This window comes from Arvicanthis niloticus, chromosome 15 (assembly GCF_011762505.2).
Source record: "Arvicanthis niloticus isolate mArvNil1 chromosome 15, mArvNil1.pat.X, whole genome shotgun sequence".
Classification (NCBI taxonomy): domain Eukaryota; kingdom Metazoa; phylum Chordata; class Mammalia; order Rodentia; family Muridae; genus Arvicanthis; species Arvicanthis niloticus.
Window position 1 is genome coordinate 18,162,325 of NC_047672.1, and position 22,366 is coordinate 18,184,690.

The 22,366-nt window shown below is 36.6% G+C and overlaps 1 protein-coding gene across 1 annotated transcript in view; it reads right to left on the reverse strand.

Moving 5' to 3' along the window:
- Positions 1–22,366, reverse strand: part of Cntnap2 (contactin associated protein 2) — a 1,965,545-nt gene that overhangs the window by 973,105 nt on the left and 970,074 nt on the right. The window contains exon 9 of the mRNA XM_034518882.2: positions 19,688–19,837. Within this exon, the coding sequence (XP_034374773.1) occupies positions 19,688–19,837 (150 nt within the window). The remainder of the gene's footprint in view (positions 1–19,687; positions 19,838–22,366) is intronic.

Genomic DNA, 22,366 nt, shown 5'->3' on the forward strand with positions numbered 1-22,366 from the left:
AAATTATAGAGGAAAACTTCCCTAACCTAAAGAAGGAGATGTCCTTAAATATACAAGAAACCTATAGAACCCCAAATAGACTAGACCAAAAAAGAAACACCTCCCGTCACATAATAATCAAAACATCAAATATACAAAACAAAGAGAAGATACTAAAAGCAGTAAGGGAAAAAGGCAAAGTAACATATAAAGGCAGACCTATAAGAATTACACCAGATTTCTCACCAGACACTATAAAAGCCAGAAGATCCTGGACTGATATCATACAGGCCCTAAGAGAACACAAATGCCAGCCCAGACTACTATACCCATCAAAACTCTCAATATTGATGGAGAAACCAAAATATTCCATGACAAATCCAAATTTACACAATGTCTTACCACAAATCCAGCACTTCAAAGGATAATTGGTGGTAAACTCCAACACAAGGAGAAAAACTACAACCTAGAAAAAGCAAGAAAGTAATCTTCCAACATCCCTAAAAGAAGGTAGCTACATAAACATAACTCCACTGCCAATAACAAAAATAACAGGAAACAACAATCATTTTTCCTTAATATCTTTTAATATTAATGGACTCAATTCTCCAATAAAAAGACATAGACTATCAGACTGGATACATAAACAGGATCCAATATTTTGCTGCATACAGGAAACGCACCTTTGTGAAAAAGACAGACACTACCTCAGAGTAAAAGGTTGGAATACAATCTTCCAAGCAAATGGTCCCAAGAAACAAGTGGGAGTAGCGATTCTAATATCAAATAAAATTGTTTTTCAACCAAAAGTAATCAAAAAAGATAAAGAAGGTCACTTCATATTCATCAAAGGAAAAATGTACCAAGAGGAACTCGCAATTCTGAACATCTATGCCCCAAATGGAAGGGCACCCACATACATAAAAGAAACTATACTAAAGCTTAAAGCATACATTGTACCTCACACAATAATAGTGGGAGATTTCAACACCCCACTCTCAGCTATGGACAAATCGTAGAAACAGAAACTAAACTGAGACACAATGAAACTAACAGAAATTATGAACCAATTGGACTTAACTGACATCTATAGAACATTTCATCCTAAAACAAAAGAATATACCTTCTTCTCAGCACCTCATGGTACCTTCTCTAAAATAGACCAAATAATTGGTCACAAAACAGGCCTCAACAGATACAAAAAGATTGAAATACTCCCTGGTACCCTATCAGACCACCATGGACTAAGACTCTTCTTTGATATGGACAAAAACAATGAAAAGCCCACATACACGTGGGAACTGAACAATGCTCTACTCAATGATAACTTGGTCAAGGAAGAAATAAAGAAGAAATTAAAGACTTTTTAGAATTTAATGAAGATGAGGACACATCATATCAAAACTTGTGGGACTCCATGAAAGCAGTACTAAGAGGAAAATTCATAGCTCTAAGTGCCCACAAAAAGAAAATGGAAAGAGCATACATTAACAACTTGACAGCAAACCTGAAAGCATTAGAACAAAAAGAAGCTAATATACCTAAGAGGAGTAGATGGCAGGAAATAATCAAACTCAGGGCTGAAATCAACCAAGCTGAAACAGAAAGAACTATACAAAGTATCAACAAAATCAGGAGCTGGTTCTTTGAGAAAATCAACAAGATAGACAAACCCTTAGCCAGACTAACCAAAGGGCACAGAGACAATACTCAAATTAATAAAATCAGAACTGAAAAGGAAGACATAACAACAGAAACAGAGGAAATTTAAAAAATCATCAGATCCTACTACAAAGGCCTATACTCAACAAAATTGGAAAATCTGGATGAAATAGACAATTTTCTAGATAGATACCAGGTACCAACGTTAAATGAGGAGCAGATAAACCATCTAAACAGCCGCATAACCCCTAAAGAAATAGAAGCAGTCATTAAAAATCTCCCCACCAAAAAAAAGTCTGGGGCCAGATGGTTTTAGTGCAGAATTTTATCAGACCTGCCAGGAAGACCTAATACCAATTCTCTTCAAACTATTCCACAGAATAGAAACAGAAAGAACAATACCCAATTTGTTCTATGAAGCTACAATTACACTCATACCTAAGCCTCACAAAGACCCAACAAAGAAAGAGAACTACAGCCCAATCTCTGTTATGAATATTGATACAAAAATACTCAATAAAATTCTCGCAAACCGAATCCAAGAATACATCAAAGCAATCATCCATCATGATCAAGTAGGCTTTATCCCAGGAATGCAGGGATGGTTCAATATTTAGAAATCCATCAATGTAATCCACTACATAAATAAACTCAAAGAATAAAAACCCACATGATCATCTCACTAGATACTGAGAAAGCATTTGACAAAATTCAACATCCCTTCATGTTAAAAGTCTTGGAAAGATCAGGAATTCAAGGTCCATACCTAAACATAGTAAAAGCAATATACAGCAAGCCAGTAGCCAACATCAAACTAAATGGATAGAAACCTGAAGCAATCCCACTAAAATCAGGGACTAGACAAGGCTGCTCACTCTCACCCTACCCAGATGTTTTTCAACAGAGGAATGGATACAAAAAATGTAGTACATTTACACAATGGAATACTACTCAGCTATTAAAAATAATGAATTTGAGAAATTCTTAGGTAAATGGATGGAACTAGAAAATGTCATCCTGAGTGAGTTAACCCAATCACAAAAGAACACACATGGTATTTACTCACTGATAATTGGATGTTAGCCCAAAAGCTTGGAATATCGAAGACTCAACCCACAGACCACATGAAGCTCATGAAGAAGGAAAACCAAGAGGTGAGCCTCAGTTCTACTTAGAACGAGAAACAAAAATAAACAAGGGAGCAAATATGGAAACAAAACATGGGACAGAAACTGAAGGAGGGGCCATCTGGAGACCATTCCACCTGGGTATCCATCCCATGTATAGTCACCTATGCTAGACACTGATGTGGATGGCTGGAAGTACATGCTGTCAAGAACATCATATAGCTGTCTACTTAGAGGTCTGCCAAAGACTAACACATTCAGAGAACGATGATGCTCACAGCTAACCACTGATATGATCAAGGGTTTCCAATGGAGAAGTTAGAGTGAAGACTGAAAGGGTTTGTGGCCCCAGGAGGAAAGCAGCAATACCAACCAACCAGAGCCCCCCAGGGTCTAAACCACCAGCCTGGGAGCACATAGGGAGGGACCCATGACTCCAGTGGTATATGTAGGGGAGGATGGCCTTGTAGGGCATAGGTGGGAGAGGAGATTCTTGGTCCCATGAAAAACGATCACAGAGTGTGGGGGGGGTGTGAGAGTGGGGAGTGGGTAGTGGGGGCTGGGGTAGGTGGGGGCACAGCCTCATAGAAGCACGAGGAGGGGGGATGGGATAGGAGGTTTCTGGGTGGTGGGAGGAAGTGGGGTAAGGGGATAAAATCTGAAATGTAAATATAATACCCAATTTTAAAAAAAGATGAAAAAAAAGAAAAAAGAAAAAAAGTGATTTAATAACACAAAGGGAAGGATTTAGAAATTTAGGAGACTTTTTATGTTAACGGAAACAGCATCATAGAAACAGGATAATCACACCCTCATAGAAGCAAAAGGGGGGGGATGGGATAAGGGGTTCTTGGGTGGTGGGGGGATAAAATTTGAAATGTAAATATTATAACCAGTTTAAAAAGAAGAGGAAAAAAACTAGTTTAACTTTTTATATAAAATGTTTCAAGTTTTTTTTTTCCAAAGAAAATATAACCAGAACTGGTTTCTAAAGCATTCTAGAAGATTCTTATATAAGATAAAACATGAGAGCTGTGCTAAAGCATGAATTATCTTAGCAAATACATAAAAATCTCTACCGTGTGTTTGGTATAAACTCTTGCAGGGGCTCCACAAGTAGTGGAATTATTTCCATTTCTCCTAAGCTTCTACATAGCAGGTATAGCCATGCTTCTTTTGTCAGCCTAAAGGCTCACATTTCTACCCTCTATTCTTTGTTTCTTCTCTTTGATCTTTCAGCAAACATCTCCCCATATAAAGTATTAACTACAAGTTCTCCAGGATCCATTCTCCCATTCACATATATTTTCTGATCTTTAAATGTGCTTTTCTTTGAAAGGCTAAACTGAAAGCCATGTGTACCTATTGCTCTGCAGAATATCATCAATTATCATTAAACAGATAATGCAAAAAGTGTGAATGTTTCAAAAGATAATGTTTGATCACTGATTTTTCTCAAGTATTTTGTTTCTCCTGGTGACAGTGTCACCTGGTCTTCTGTAGACAGGCAGCATTTACTTTCACATTCTCCACTTGAATATTGCTTGATCTTAGAAAAGTATTAAGAAGCAGATGTCACCTCTGATCCCAATGAAAGCCTCTGTGATGTTAGGATAAATTCTGGGGTTCTCACCGGAGAAACAGTACTGTAGTAGGTTTTGTCATTAACTGTGAAAGTGCAATGGAACACTAAAGTAATCCTGGGATCCCGCAGTGATGAGATCAGAGAGACTTAGAGGTTTTAACATTCTGATTCATTTTGTTTTTATAGGAAATTTATTTTAGGTGATGTAATATTATGATCAGTCTTCGATGTTCCAAACTACTTTATTTATTCACTTATTTATCTATTTTACCTTTGGACCTTTTTAAAGAGCAATGATAAAATAGTGCTACAATATTATATAACTGGAAACAGCTTGCCTCCTAATTCAAAGATAAAAATTTGTATATACAAGCCAATAATGAATGATCACAATAGCAAGACCTGGGTCCTATTTTGAATTTATTTTTGTGCATGTCAAAATAGTGTTACTTGAATCTTAGGCAAAAATTAAAACAAAATACCCAAAGTTCATCTTATCTTCTGATTTCATCATGGAGAAATAGGAATGCAAATGGAAATGGCAACTTTATTAAAAATGAAAACTGTGAACAAAAACACAGACCTCTCTCCTAGTTTGTAAGGAAATGGAAGAGAGAATTTTCTCAAACTCCCCTTTGCTTTTCTGGTTTTGTGATGTTAACAAATTGTTTGTGCCAACCAAAGTTGGGGGATTGGACATTTATCCCATGCTAGCTGTGAGCCAGAAATGGCCTAGGTACAGCAAAATAGGTTTTTCACCTGATGTGGTTACGATACTCAGAGGAACCCCAATCCCAGAGCTTAAGAGATGTTATAACCAACTGAACAGTCTGGGTCAGAACTGCACTTTTCTCTGGGTCTTCAGATCTCATCTTTTTCCTTGCCCTTCTCCACTTCCCATGCCAATCCTACCCATACTCACTCATTTTTCTTGAGCCATACTTGCCTAGTTGATCTTTGTTTATCAAATTCTGTATTAATGAATCCTCATATTCTTTGAGAGACTCCTGATAAAGACTGGTTAGTAATACGTTTGTCAGACTTTGAACTTACTCAGCTACTTTGTGTGTTTCCCTGCCAGACCTAGTTTCAGCCAGGAATCTTGCCATGTCATTGTAGCCAGATCATCCTCTCTTAAAGATTAGAACACCCCTTATCTAATCAGGACCCCACTTTCTATCCTCTATCTCTTAGATGGTATCTGGGTACACTGGCTGATCTCTAGAAAGACTTCTATTAGATCTCTTTACTCAGCATTTGCTTAACCTCCTGATGTTGCTTCTCACTACTTTCCCATCTGCAGGATCTACATTCTATAGCACCTTGTCTGTAAATCTCTTATTTTGCTTGTTGCTGTATATTTTACAGTGAGCACAACCCCCGTCTTACAAAAATCCTGATTTGGTCTATCTCCATCATGAAGGAGCTGAATACAATTTTCCTTAGCATGGGTTCATAAATACAACTGACGATTCTTAAACAGTAGTTACTCAAACATAAAAGTAAACAATCAATATAGTTCTTTTAGTGGTAGAGTGGGGAGAATTTTAGCATCAACTATACAGGATGATCCATAATGGTAAAATACTTATATTCTCCAACTTATCATTCAACATATGTGACATCTGTACCAAACATATAAGTAATCAGAATTTTCAAATTTGGCCAGTTTTGTTTTCCTACTTAAGAGGCATTTCATTATAGAAAACATTTTCCAAAAGATTGTATGCAAAAAAAGAAAAAAGCCATTAAACTCATATGTCACTATGATTTTCTATATTAATTCCAGACTGAGAATGCTGTGTTCTTTCTGGCTAGTGATTTTTCAGTAGCTAAACAGATATAAAAAAAAGAAGAAAGCAACTGTCAATGTTCCCTGAAAACAGGGTCAAACTAATTCTTGAAAGCTTTTGTGATTCAATGATTCTTTTCTTTGAAGCCTCCATATAAGTTTGTCACACATGTTAATGTTCCTAATGCAAAATGGTAGAAAGAGCCAGAAAAGGGCAAGGTGTATAGATTATTCCAATAATTGTGATTATAATTAGGCCAGGTCACACAGCTAATAAAACTTTACTTCTGAGAGCTATAAAAATGTCTAGTGAACCTTAAGATAGATACTGAATATTCTCCCATCTCCAAGCAGAAACATGACTATTGAAGTTAATATATTCAATTTTGATTTGCTGCTTTCTCCTGTTCTTTTGACATTTTATTTGTCATATATGCAGAATTATATAAATACAACCTGCTGAGTCCATTTATATTGTTAATGTATATATAATTTCAGGGTTTTTTCTTTGATTGTTTTATATATAAACAATTATATTTGCTTATATGTACATATATATGCACAACATACAGAGTCCAGTTTTATTGTTTGTGTGTTCCAGTTTTTAAGAAGCAAAGAGTTGTTTATATCTTCAAGACAATGAACAGTCTCAGAGTATCCTCATTATAACAAACAAATGCTAGAGACCCCTCTGTACCTGCAAAATTAAACTTGGTTCATCTGGGAGATTTAGCTGGAGAGAAGTTCTATAGACTCTTCTGTATGACATCATTAAATACATGCCCAGAAATGTTAATCTAGTCAGTGAATAAATGCTTAGATATAAACTCTTATCTCTCAGATACTGAGAGTACTTGAGTTGCATAGGGTGATTCCAACAATAGACAAGACACTAAGAAAAGAGGTAGATAAAAAGAAGTGAATAGAACCTCCTGGATCAATGAAGTTAGGTGGGAAGGTGGAGTGGAATGAGAGGACTCTGGGAAGCTGGACTAGGAGTAGGCCTGAAACATGCTGTAGAGGGCCAAAAATGCCCCTGGGTAGACTGGTCAAGTTCCCAGGAATAGGGGACTCCTTAAGAACTATGTAAAACGTAAACAAGAAATGAGTTATATAACAAGACACATTAGCAAAACAATGTAGAGACCAAGGGAGAAAGGAGGCGGCCTCCATGAGAGGAGATGGGCCATGAGCACATGGCCAGGAGAAACAGCAAGTAACAACGGATGTATGGCTGGCATGTAAGCGAGAAGAGCTCCAAAAACCTACCTAGTCTAGGCTTATGGCTTTTAAGCAAAATACCTGGATTATGTATATTTTATATGGGCTAGCTAGAATACATAAATTATTTTACGGACATCCCTGGAATGGTGGTCCTGGGTTCTATAAGTAGTTTGAACAAGCCATGAGGAAAAACCTAAGAGGAAGCACCCCTCAGCATCAGCTCCTGCATCCAGGTTCCTACCATTTTTACTCCTATCCTGACTTCCTTCAATGATGAGCAGCTATATGGAAGTAAAAACAGAATAAACACTTTCCTCCCTAGAAAAGAGAGAGAGAGAAAGAGACAGAGAGAGAGAGAGAGAGAGAGAGAGAGAGAGAGAGAGAGAGAGAAACAGAAGCCTTCAGTGAAATATACATATAAATCAAATAAAATGTTGTCCTGCTTGGAAATGTGTTTAAAATCCTTTGTGTGAGAAAAAAATTAAGTTTAGGGGCAATAATCTTATGGACTGACTCCCTCTGTAGTAGTATTTTATCTTAGAAATATTTACACACGTTTATATTAAGTAAATACAATAAAGAGGGGGATAGAAGCAACAATATATATAAAATAATAAAATGGAAAGATCAGGAGGTAGAAGACGTAGAAATTATAATTTGAAAATTTATATAACAATTCAATTATCTTTTGATTATACAGGATATTTGATTATATTATTTGATGCCTTAAATCTTTCTTGGGTATTAAAAAATTCTTACAATGATAGTTTTGGGTATCAGCCTGAAGAGGCCACAATGAGAAACCTAGAATGCAATATACTAACCAGGGTGTGGCTCTGAAAACATTCTGAAATGCCAGAGTGCTCAGTGTCTATGATCCATTCGATTTTAAAAAAGGATTACTTGTCTAATCAGGTGAAATCCCTTCAGAGCACAAGCAGAGTTTCTTGCTTATGGACGTTAGAATAGATATCCATTATTAAGACAATTACAGATGTGATGTAAAATGATAACATTATGATGTAGAACACATGGAGTTTTTGGAGGTGGAGGCATCCTCCATTGTATGAGGACAGAGGTACTGTTATCTCTTTAGTCATGTGATGTTTCAAGCATCATCTGTAGGCTCTTAGCTATACCCAGAACTTTAATCCCTCTAGATATAAATGAATAAATGTAGATCTCAGTTCTATAATAGAAGAGTTAAAATCAAAGCATATTTGGAAGCAAAGTTTAAGGATTTGGAAATGCAGGCTTAGAAAATTTTAAATCTATTGAGTATTAGTGCAGCCAGCAAAGAGAAAATGAAACATTGATCCAGTTTAAGGACTTAAATTCTCAGGACAGTCTCTATAGTTGTTTTGAAGGTATTTCCAAGAGAACCTTTCAAATGTAACCCTGCAAACTTGCCTAGCACTTACCTGATACGGGAAAATTTCTTGGTGGTATTAAGGTGTATATATCATAGTTCCATGGTAAGAAGGGAGTTCCCTGAAGCATTATTTCCTGCTATATGTGCTAATTGATGAATATTATACAAATTCACATGCAATATAACATCAGGATGACTCCATTTAGTCTCTTTTTAAACATGTGTCTCTGTTTTGTGCTGTGCATGCATGTTTGCATGTTTTTGAGCATATATGTGTGCATCACATATGTATATGTGTCTATGCACATGTGGGATGTCACAGATTGATGTCGGGAGTCTTCCTCAAACACAATTTATCTTATTTGATTGAGATAGAATTTTTCATTTGACTAATTTGGCAAGCCAGCTTGATTTGAGATTTCTACCATCTAAGCATGATGAAATTATTAATTAGTGCCATCAAGGTTATTCGTCTTTTACAAGTTCTGAGAATCTAGTCTCTTGTCCTCATGCTCATACATTAAATGCTTTATTCACTGAACCATCTCTAAACCCCAATTTATTTGTAATTATGTATATCCTAGGCTCATTTCTGTTGCTATGATAAAATACCCTGAAAAAGTGACTCAGAGAAGAATGAGGATTTACTTCAGCTTACAGTTCTAGGTAACAGTTCATCATCTTAGGAAAGTTAATGCAGAGATTTCACAAAGCTAGTCACATAGCTACAGACACAGAGAAATAAATGGCTACATGCGTGTTTGCTTGCTTATGCTCATCTAGTGTTCTCTGTTATCATATAGTTCAGGATAACCTGCATAGAGAATGGTGCTGCTCACAGTAGGCTGGGTCTTCCCACATCAGTAAACTTACTTTAGATAATCCCCCACAGAAATGACCATAGGCCAACCCAATGAAGACAATTCCTCATTTACCCTCTTCCTAAGTGATTCTAGGTCAAGTTGACAATGAAAACTACACCTCATAATGCATTATTTTGGGAAGGGTGCTAACAAAGGAACATGCAATAGGTTTTAGGGGGCATTTTTTAGTCAGTAAGGTTTATTCTTAGAAATATACTTATCTACAATAAAGGCCTATATTATATTAATTTCTTTGATAATAATAGCTTCTTATTATTGCAAAAGTCAATGTCAAAACTTAAATTTCAGTTTAGAAAACTTACAAAGCTATGAAGGCAGGATCCCACCCATTTCTCTCAGCTTGGCTTTTTTCCCATTGTTTGCTGACTCAATCTTAGATACATATATTTTTTGCTCTTCTCTTCAGGTTCATATATTTAAATTTCTGGATCCCAGCTAGTGGTACTGTTTTAGGAGGCTGAGAAACATTTGGATCCGTGCTGCAACAAGTAGAATTCTGATGTGCGGGTTTTTGAGATTAACAGCTCAACCATATTTACTCTTTTGTCTGCACTTTGTTGTTATTTTTTGTAAACCAACAGCTGCCAAATGCTCTAGTCTCTACAGCACTACCTGGCCCCATGACTTGCCTGCTAGGACTGTCTTCAGATTAGGAGCAGGAATGGAACTGTCCTTCTTCAGTTTTGTCTTTTCCAATCACAGTAAAGAAAAGTGTAAATAACACAGAAGAATTTACATGACTAATCTATAGCTTTTTATAAGATATCTGTGTTGTTTAAAAAGATGTGCAGACATTCTAAGCTATACCCGTGCATGTGGCTTAATTTGGAAATAGTGTTCTCACAGAGATATCCAGGGGATAATGAGGTAAAAAAATGATTAAGGTGGACTCTAAGCCTGTGCCTGGTGTCCTTATCAAAAGGAATTATGGACACAGACACTTAGAGGATTTGAAGATAGAAAAAGACATGAAGGCTTCTATTAATTACTAAAGGAATCTAAAAACTGTGGAAAACTTACTGTAGCTATTGGAATCAAAGACCTTTTTCCTACATCCTGTGGACTCTATGGACCTTCTGACGTTTCATTCCTTGGTTCCAAATTACCTGTATCCCAAACTGAGAATAAATAACTGCAGCTTGAGGCCACTGAGTTTGTGGCACTTTGTTATAGAAGCCCAATGAATCTAGTACACACCACCAACTCTTTTACCCAGATTTCCATCTTCAGATTACTGAAAAGATTACTGAAACATATTATTTGCTCCTTTGATTTGGGAGTGAGGAATAATGGATATAGAAAATAAACTTCAGAGACCTAAAAATATGTGACCTAAGTCAGATGCTATCTGGTTCTTCAAATATTGTGCAATGGAGCAGTAAACTAAGGGGTTTCTGGGACTCTGTCCAGAGACTTTATATACCAAATGTATGGAACATGTAAGGTCCATGAGAAACTTTTAGACACTCAGATGTACACAGGACAGCTGAAGTTATTTCATGAGTGAGCAGGGACCTGGGACAACCCTCCTAAATATATCCAATAGAAAAATACTGTCCAGAGATTGCCCCACCTGGGGATTCAACCCAGGTGCAATCACCATATGCAAACACTGTTGTGGATGTCAGGAAGTGCATGCTGACAGGAGCCTGATATACCTGTCTCTTGAGAGGCACTGCCAGAGCCTAATATATACAGAGGCAGATGCTCTCTGCTAACCATTAAACTGATCACAGGGTCCTCAGTGGAGGAGCTAGAGAGAAGGCTGAAGGAGCTGAAGGGCCTTACAGCCCCATGGGAAGAGTTACAATACCAACCAACCAGAGCTCCCAGGGTCTAAACAGCTAGCCTAGGAAAACACATGGAGGGAATTCATGTCTCTAGCTTTATATGTAGAGGATGGACTTGTGGGGCATCAGTGGGAGAGGAGGGCCTTGGTCCCTTGAAGGCTAAAAGGCCCAGTGAGGGGAAGTTCGAGGGTGAAGAGGTGGGAGTGGGGGGATGGGTGGGGGCAAACCCTCATAGAAATAAGAGGAGAGAGGATAGGTTAAGGGGTTTCTGGGGGTGGGGAATGGGGAAAGGGGATAGCATTTGAAATGTAGATAAATAAAGTATCCAATAATAAAAAAGAAAAACAAACAAACAAACAAACAAATAGATAATGGAATTGGGTATTGCAGTCGAACATTTGAGACATTTTGGCAGCAATTTAACATTACCCATATTGCTGGGATTCCTTTTAACTGTCAAGGGCAAGAGACTGTGAAAGAGGTCTGTGGAACTTTAAAACAATATCTTCACAAAATAAAAAAGGGGAGATATATCCCTATACACCACACATTTATTTAAATCATGTTCTTTTTAATTTTTTTTTTTTAAATTTGGATGCCAAAGAACTTTCTGCTGAGTGTCTAAGGCACTCTACAACTAGGCATACTTATGCAAAGGTGAAAGGGAAGGATTCATTTACTGACATATGGCATGATCCCGATCAGGTATTTAATATGGGGAAGAGGGCATGTTTGTGTTTATTTTTGCAGGATGCTGAAGGAGCATAGTGGCTGCCAGAGCAACGGGTGAGACATGGTGATGCCAAGACAAAGAATGATGCGGACCTGTGAGCTTGCTGAGTGCCCTGACAATGGTGACTGAAAAGCTGTATTGGACATATGTTCCCAACCCACCATTGCTTACCTATATTCCTGATGGGAAAAACTGCCTTGCCTCAAGTTTTTAGACCTTGTAGAGCAGAGAATTCAAAAGAAACATTTAATGACTGTTGTATTGTTCTTAAATGTGACCAGTTATTTGGACTCCATCATGGACTGGTCTAGAAATCCATATAATGTTGAAAATAATAGTCTTCATTTGAAAGGCTGCTTCTGGACATTTTCAGAGACATTTGGAAGTTAGCTGCAGTTCTCAATGATGTTATGTTAGCAAAAGATAAATTTGGGGTAGGATCTGGATTTCAAACAGGTATTGGAACATGTTTTAAGGTTCTTTTAATTGTCAAGTTAAAATTATTTTTGTTTCTTCTACAGTATTTAATGTAAGTTGCATTGATTATACACCTTCTAAGTGTGTCAGTGTTTTGAAATTTGGCATGTCAGTTATGGAGGTCTAACAACCAGATTTTTTTTTTTATTGCCCTGAGTATCACAGAACCTTGGTATTCTAAAAATAGCTTGCAATTACTGGAATAAATGAGTCAGGCTTTAAGTAGAAGTAAGAGGGTAGTGGGCTTGATTATTGCTGTTATAACAGCTTTAATTACATTAATTGCTAGCACCACTGCTTCTGCAATTGCTTTGACACAAGAAATTAAAAGAGCTACTTTTGTTAATCATTTATCAAAAAATATTACTAATGTGTTGAATATACAAGAGGACTTAGGTAGACATTTAAAACAGATTGCTGTTCTTTATCCTATTCAAATTATTGGAAGGAGGTTCAGAATTTAAGAGTAAAGAACCATCTCAAGTGTCATGCCAAATACCATTAGATTCATGTTACTTCTAAAATTTACAGTAGTAATCATTATAATTAGGAAAAAGTTTAAAGATACTTACAGTGTATTTGGCATAGTTCTAACAACTCTCTGGATGTTTTAACTTTACATAGTGAGTATATGAATATGAATTTCCAGAATGCTGCTCTGTTGAGTGTTGATGTGGTAGATACTGCTGATAAAGTCACCCATGGCCTGAGGTCAGTATGTCTATTTTGGTCAAGCTTCAAGAATGGCATATATAGCTTGATCATGCTAGCTAGCCTTTTCTGTCCTAGGAATTCTTTTATTCCTGCCCATCATGTTGAAGCTTGTCCTTACCAACATTAACATGTTAGCAGGCAAAATGCATGACTTGAACCTCAAAATGGACCTCCAGAGAGAGTTATTAAATTAGCAGACTGAGAAGCCAAGGGCGGGTAAAATTCTGCAGAGCCTTACCAACCCAAGACAGAAGTGCATTGTTTTTGATAATGCATATTCCGTGACAGGTAAGGAAGGCATTCTTGTCAGAATGACCTAAGACAGGCTCAGCCTTGTTAATGAAATAAAAAAGGAGAAGAAGCAGAGAACCTTTGGGGCTGCTTGACAAGAATCTGACATGGTCCAAGGACAAGGAAATGGGCTGCTTGTCAGGAATATTACAATGGCCAAGGACAAGAAAGTAGGCTTCGGGTAGGAATCTGACATTAGTCTAGAACAAAAAAAGGTAATATCAGGCAGGAGTCTAAAGATTAGGCTAGAACAAAGAAGTAATTTCAGACAGGAATCTAAATTTTAGGCTAGAACAAGAAAGTAGGCTTCATATATGAAAATGACTTTGGGCTAGGACAAGGAAGTTGGCTCAGATATTTTGGTCATCCTGAGGATTTCTTAGAAATAGTGATCACAGGAGTGTTCATGAATTATTGTTTATTGCATTTCTTGTTCTTTTACTAATGTGTTTATTGTCTTGCTTGTTCCTTGACTATTTGCATCTATTGTATTGCTAATCCCTCCACCTAGAAATGCCCTTAATACTTGCATTTAATTAAAATGGTATAAAAGCACAAAGTAGGAGGGAGATGGGATGGGGGTTCTAGGAAGGGAAAATGGGGAAAGGGGATGACATCTGAAATGTAAATAAATATAATAGCCAATAAATAATAAAACAAAAAGAATAAAATAAAAGTTAGAATCAGACTAAAGTCTGAGTGATCCTTCACTCATTACTTTAAGGGCAGAAACAATAGACTGGGTCTCTGGATCCTTTTTTTTGAAATGAAAATGTAGCGTTTGTTTTTCTTCTGTAGCAGTATTGTCCTTAGATTAAGAGTCATTGAACATGGTTACCTTACAGTAATACTTCATGGTTTTATATACATTAAGTATGAGAGCTCAGTTCATTCTCTGTGTTGTTACCAACTTCATATTTCTGGTAACTTACTTTTTTATTGGATATTTTATTTACATTTCAGATGTTATCCCCTTACCCCATATCCCCCCCAACAAGGAACCCCCATCTCATCCCCCCTACTGCTTCTATGAGGATGTTCCCCCTCTTACCCCCCCATCTCCTACCTCCCCACTCTCAAATTCATCCACACTCCCACACTTGGCATCTACCCTTCATGGGACCAAGGATCTCCTCTCCCACTATGCCCAACAAGGCCATCCTCCCCTACATACACAGCTGGAGCCATGGGTCCATCTTTATGTGCTCTCAGGCTGGTGTTTTAGACCCAGTGGAGATCTGGTTGGTTGGTATTGTTGCTCTCCTCATGGGGCCACAGACCCTTTCAGCTCCTTCAGTTTTTTCTCTAACTCCTCCATTGGGAACTCCTTGATCAGTCCAGTGGTTAGCTGTAAGCATCCGCTTCTAAATATGTCAGACTCTAGTGGACCTCTAAGAAGACAGCTATATCAGCCTCCTGTCAGCATGCACTTCCTGACATCCACATCAGCATCTTCCTTTGGTGACTGTACATGGGATAGATACTCAGGTGGAATGGTCTCCAAATGGCCCCTCTTTCAGTTTCTGTCCCACACGTTGTCTCCATATTCGAGAGTATTTCGTTGAGTATTTTATTATTCCTTCTTAAAAGGACTAAAGCACCCACACTTGGCCTCCTTCTTCATGAGCTTCATGTGGTCTGTGAATTGAATCTTGGTATTTCAAGCTTCTGGGGTAATATTCAATTATCAGTGAGTGAATACCATGTGTGTTCTTTTGTGATTGCGTTACCTCATCCAGGATGGTATTTTCTAGTTCTATCCATTTACCTAAGAATTTCTCAAATTCATTGTTTTTAATAGCTGTGTAATATTCCATTGTGTAAATGTATCATATTTTTTGTATACATTCCTCTGTTGAAGGACATCTGGGTTCATTCCAGCTTCTGGCTGTTATAAATAAGGCTGCTATGAACATAGTGGAGCATATGTCCTTGTTATATGTTGGAGCATCTTCTGGGTATGTGCCCAAGAGTGGTATAACTGGGTCCTCAGGTAGTCCAAGTTTCTGAGGAACCAGCCAGATTGATTTTCACAGGGGTTGTACCAGCTCTCATCAGCAATGGAGAAGTGTTCCTCTTTCTCCACATCCTTGCCAGTATCTGCTGTCACCTGAGTTTTGAACTTAGGCACTCTGACTGGTGTGAGGTGGAATCTCAGGGTTGTTTTGATTTGCATTTGCCTGATGACTAATGAAGTTGAGCATTTCTTAAGGTGCTTCTTGGCTATTCAAATTTCCTCAGCTGAGAATTCTTTGTTTAGCTCCGTACCCCATTTTTAATAGGGTTATTTGGTTGTCGGGAGTCTAATTTTTTGAATTCTTTGTGTATATTGGATATTAGCCCTCTATCGGATGTAGGATTGGTAAAGATCTTTTACCAATCTGTTGTTTCCCCCTTTGTCTTATTGACAGTGTTCTTTGCCTTACAGAAGCTTTGCAATTTTATGAGGTCCCATTTGTCAATTCTTGATCTTAAAGCATAAGCCATTGGTGTTCTGTTCAGAAACTTTTCCCCTGTGCCTAGGTATTCAAGGGTCTTCCCCACCTTCTCTTCTATTAGTTTCACTGTATCTGGTTTTCTGTGAAGGTCCTTTATTTATTTCTACTTGAGATTTGTACAAGGAGATAAGAATGGATTGATTTGCATACTTCTACATACTGACCTCCAGTTGAACCAGGACAATTTGTTGAAAATGATGTCCTTTTTCCACTGGATGGTTTTAGCTCCTTTGTCCAAATATATAATTATATTATAGAAATATTAAAAATATTATAGTGAGTAATGTATTTTTCTAAATGTTGCTTTACACAATACTATACATATACAATATAATACTTAAATCCTAATTTATCATACCTGAAATTCTACTTAGAAAACCAATAGTATACTTCGCTAAACTCATTAGATTATGTTTTCTTTGTAAAAATAAACTTAATCTAGTTTTGTCTGACTTAAAAAAAAAGAAAAAGAAAAATACTTTGTACTTGGATAAATTTGCATACCTATCTAGTTAGGTACTTAACTTCTGGTCAATTTCAACAAAGACTAATATGCTACCTTTGCAGACTATCAATGTGCTGTCCTCTGAATTTATATATAGAAAACTTACTCCCACCCCGGCCGTGCTATAGGTTAAGGGTCTCTGGGAGGTAATTAGATCATTATGGTGGAATCCTAACAATGAGATTAGCTCTTCACTAGAACAGACATAAAATTTCTTGTGTTTTTGCAATGACCTTTTTGCCATTCCTCCATACTATATAGCAGTGAGGATTCAATACAAAAATAACAGTCTGAAAGTCAGGAAGACAGTTCTCAACATACTATATCTAACATCATGTTGATCTTGAACTTCTTGTTTTCAGAAATAAACCTTGAGGAAATAAATATGATGGCTAAACCCACTCACTTTATGTCCCCTAGCTACTCTAATTGGCAGTGGTTAGATAAGAGTGTACTAGTGTATCTAGATTAGAAACTAGAGATGGATGAATCCTCCTCCATTAAAGCTTAGAAACTAGAAATGGACACAAGCTCACTAGTATCAGTCCTACAAAAGTCAGGCCATATATGAAGGATATGTTCTAGTAGCTGGGCTGTCCTGTCAGACATCAGTGGTGGGGGAAGAGCATAGACTCACAAAGACTTGAAATGAAATGGGTGGAGGGAGGATACCCAGCAGGGACTCCACCAGCTCAGAGGAGAAGAGGGAGAGGGATGGAAGAAGGGTTGGGGCGATCAGGAGGCAGGCAGCGAGTGGGATGTAAAGTGAATAATAAAAAATAAACAAATGAATAACATAAAAAAAAGTCAGGCAAGTCCTCCTGTCACATTGCTTCTTTTCTTGTGAGCAGCAAGCCCAGCCTATGCTCTTTAGACTTCCCATTTTTAGCATGAACCAAGGGAATTTTCTTACCACAGGTGTTTCCTTTCAAATGAAAATAGAAGGGATATTAAAAATAACAGTCTAAGAAATGCTTGAAATTTAAAGCTGTAGCCATATAACCATGGGCCACAGCTTATATCTAAAATCCTATTATCAAGTAATTGGTTAATAAATAAATATTATTGCCTCTTTTATTGTTATGTCAATTATTAAAATTAATGAAGTGTTAAGGAATTCCAGTTGAGAGATAGAGATAACAGTTAAATCAGCTATGACCCCCTTCACTGAAGAAATACCTTCAAAGATTACTTTCCTTTGTGATTTGCCTACTCTCCCACATGAAGAAAGTGAAGCACATGCACTATCAGGCACTTGGCCATTCCTCGAAATTCTAGTGAGCAGGCACAGAAATGTGGCAACACACCCTATTAGAAAAAGCCAAGGCCAGGGGGTAAACTTATTGCAAGCCTGCACTTAGGACTTTCAGAGACCAGGAGCACCATTAATTTTTATGAGTCCTTCTTTCCTCCTTCTAGTAGCTGTTGTCTCTCAGAAAAATCTCAAGGTGGGCATGGTGGGCATTAGTTCAGGTTCACCTGCATCTTGCTCTTGAAAACATATGTCCCAGAATTACTTGCAGTTTATGTAGCTATCGTTCTTCAATGTCTCAGTACCTCACCCTGTATATGAAAATTCTAGCAGATATGTCTGGGATTTGGAGTTGTTTAGAGCTGCAATTTTTTATGGTTTTTATTTGTTGTTGTTTTTTTGCAGTTGGAGGACTCAATTGCTGAGAATATAATTAAAAAATCATTATGATCCTATGCTGGATGTGTATCTTGGAGGCAGAACAAAGACCCAAGAGGAACTCTAGATCCTCCTGACAGGATTCTGAAAGCTCAGATCTATAAAGCAATAAAGTACATCACACTACATCCTGTAATCTATACCATAAATGTGAGGCTCCAACACTTTGTCTGTCTCCTGGATTGAGATGGATAGTCACTACTATAGGCCTTTGCTGCCCTCATCCATGGTCAGTGCCATTCCGGACAAGAGAATGTCTGAAGCTTCTGACAACTGGAATTTGTTTACTATGATAACCATGGGAACTCTTGGCTTAAAGCCATGTTCAAAATGCACTTATAGATAAAACAGTTTATGAATGAATGGCTTTTAATCATCTCCATTTCTTCACTCAGAAGACATCTTATCTCACTTTCATTGACTCATCAAATATACAGTGAGAACCTTTAAAACATGTACTGTGAATACTCAACAAATATCATGGATTAATGACTCAGAACAAACTGAGAGCTTATTTCTCTAAGTTATCCTTTCCCCAAAACTCACTACATAGGAAGCATATGGTCTTATATTCAGGAACTAGCAGCTGCCAGGACAGATATTTCTTCTTTCAGGCAGTTTAAAATAAAATATTTATCTTTTTCTATTTTACAAGGTTTACAAATACATTCACAATTTTTTATTTACTATTTGTCATATTCCAGGAACTTCTCTAGGATTAGGGAAATGTAGAAAATCAGGCAGATAAGATAGGTGCTCTTGGGTAGAATTACTCTAACAATTTCAGGAAACAAGATGCACATGTCAATATAGAAATATATATTCATATTGACAGAGATTTGAGTATTGACTAAGGTTTGGGAGAATTTTCTATACAGTAAGTGTCTAATCAATAGTTGAAGTCACTGATCCTAGCAGAGAGTGGAAATTAAACAGACTCTCATGCTTTATGTTTTAAAGATTTGAATCAAAGGGTAGGGTGTTAACACATTGATATCATTGTGACCAGCAATTTCTTTAACTTTTTAATGCAGTGCACTTTGCTTCTTTTATTTTAATACCTATTGGGTTCCTTTGGTTAAATTCAAGTACTTAGTAAACTTTTGGCAAACTTCTTTTTTTTTAAAGATTTTTTTTTATTTATTTGTTATAGGTATATGAGTAGACTGTAGCTGTTTTTAGACACACCAGAAGAGGGTATTGGATCCTATTACAGATGGTTGTTAGACACCATATAATTGCTAGGAATTGAACTCAGGATCTCTGGAAGAGCAGTCAGTGTTTTTAGCTGTTGAGCCATTTCTCCAGTACCCTTCTTTTCTTTTTGTTAAATATTTGGCTAACTTAAATCATGGCATTCCTACCTCCAAAGAAGTATTTCTCGCCAGTCTTCACTTGAAGAGGACTATTGGTCCGAACTGCTGATGCTTCATCTCCATCAATGGTGAGGACTGCAAAGTTTTCCTTGGCCAGGAAGCGAACCTCATGCCACTGCCCATCATTCAGGCCAGAGCCTGGGAGGTAGAAAATGAAAATTTCCTAAGTTTGTTTAGTTAAATACAATTCTTATACATTACAGTATTTTGCATTAAAAATCACAATTATATTAACTTCATGGAGTTTAATTTGATGTTTTGATAAAGTAATACAAAACAGAGTATGCACAGACACTTAATTATTATCTGCTTTACTTGGTTAATTCCTTTAAATTTCATTCCTTGCCATTTTGGAATATCAATGTGTCTACATTTGTCTGTAATATTTCAGGGAATTCTTGTGGCTGAAAGGTATACAGTTTCAATTTGATAGGAAGAAACACAATATTTTTAAATATTCAGATGCATGCTGTTCAATGAGAATGCCCACATAGGCAAGGGGATTTACAAAGAGTGGTGAGCTACTCGCTGGGTTGGGTTGTGGAAAACCAAACTGTGGGACTCCTCAAGAGTGGTATATACTTGGCACTGACTAGTTGTGTGTGTCAACTTGACACAATCTAGGGTCATCAGACTGGAAAGAACCTCATGTGAGAAAATGCTTCCTTGAGATGCAGCTATAGGTCATTTTCTCATATAGTGATTAATGGAGGTGTGCCTATCCCATAGTGGGTGTAGCAATTCCTAGGTAGGTAGTGCTGGGTTCTATAAGAAAGCAGGTTAGCAATCCATGTGAAGCAAGCTGGTAAGGAACACCTCTCCATGGCCTCTGCCTCTACTCCTGCATCAAAGACACTGTACTGTTTAGAGTTCTTGTCCTAACTTATTTCATCAATGAACAGTAATATGGAAGTGTAAGACAGATAAATCTTTTTCTCCCCAACTTGCTTTTTGGTCACGGTGTTTTGTCAAAGTAATAGAAACTATAAGACAGTGCTTTAAACACTGAGTTGTTTATCTAAACCCTAAACACCATTTTAAATATCAATAGAATTAGGTATTTAGAAATAAATGTTATATATATATATATATAATATATAACTCATATATATAATATACTATATATTTACATAGATATCTATATAAAAATATATGTATATGATATATAAAATACATATTATATATAGTATTTATATAAAATATATACTATATTATAAAATACATATAATAAATATGATATAATGAATATACATGATAAATATGAATTAAAATATATTAATAATTATAACATATATTAAAATATTAAATTATATATTATATGAAGATATAAAATAAACATATATTTACATAAAATATTGTAATTACATATACATGTACACATGTATATATATTAATATATAAATAAACAATATTTATATATATGTATATATACTAAATATATAAATATTTACCTATAAAAACATGATACTGCTTATTCTTTGTATTCTCTAATGTTTCCTTAATATTTTAGATGGTACTTTTCTCTATAAAATTAAATAATCATAATATAACAGAATCTTTAAGAAACACAATTAGAATGCAGTTGAGATACTTGGGGAAAAGCAGGTTTTAAATAAAGTCATTTGGAAAAAGTTTTAATTTAATAACTTATTTTCTGGTTAACCTGTTAGATCACATTCTGAGATAAAAGAAGATTTATAGTGCTGACTTAATATCTCTTTTTACTTTTATAGTGTAAAATCTTTTTTTATGCAATGTGTTTTTTCAATAGCCACATCTAACCTTATTAAAAAATGGAGAACAGAGTTAAACAGAGAAATCTCAACTGAGGAAACTTGATTGGCTGAGAAGGACCTAAAGAAATGTTCAACATCTTTAGTCATCAGGGAAATACAAATCAAAACAACCCTGAGATTTCACCTCACACCAGTCAGAATGTCTAAGTTCAAAAGTCAGGTGACAGCAGATACTGGCAAGGATGTGGAGAAAGAGGAACACTTCTCCATTGCTGGTGGGAGCTGGTACAACCATTCTGGAAATCAGTCTGGCTGGTTCCTCAGAAACTTGGACTACCTGAGGACCCAGCTATACTACTACTGGGCATATACCTAGAAGATGCTCCAACATGTAATAAGGACATATGCACCACTATGTTCATAGAAGACTTATTTATAATAGTCAGAAGCTGGAGACAACCCAGTTGTCTCTTAACAGAGGAATGGATAAAGAAAATCTGATACATTTACACAATGGAATACTACTTAGCTATTAAAAACAATGACTTCATGAAATTCACAGGCAAATGGATGGAACTTGAAAATATTCTGAGTGAGGTAATCCAGTCACAAGAGAACACATGTGGTGTACACTGACTGAAAAGTGGATATTAGACAAAAAGTTTGGAATACCCAAGATTCAATTCACAGACCATATGAAGCACTAGAAGGAAGACCAAAGTGTGGATGCTTCAGTGCTTCTTAGAAGGAAGAATAAAATACTCACAGGAGAAAATATAGAGACAAATTGTGGAGCAGAAACTGAAGGAAAGGCATTTAGAAACTGCCCTACCTGGGAATCCATCCCATATACAGTTACCAAACCAGGATGCTATTGTGGATGTAGGGAAGTTCTTGCTCACAGAAGCCTGTAATGGCTGTATCCTGAGAG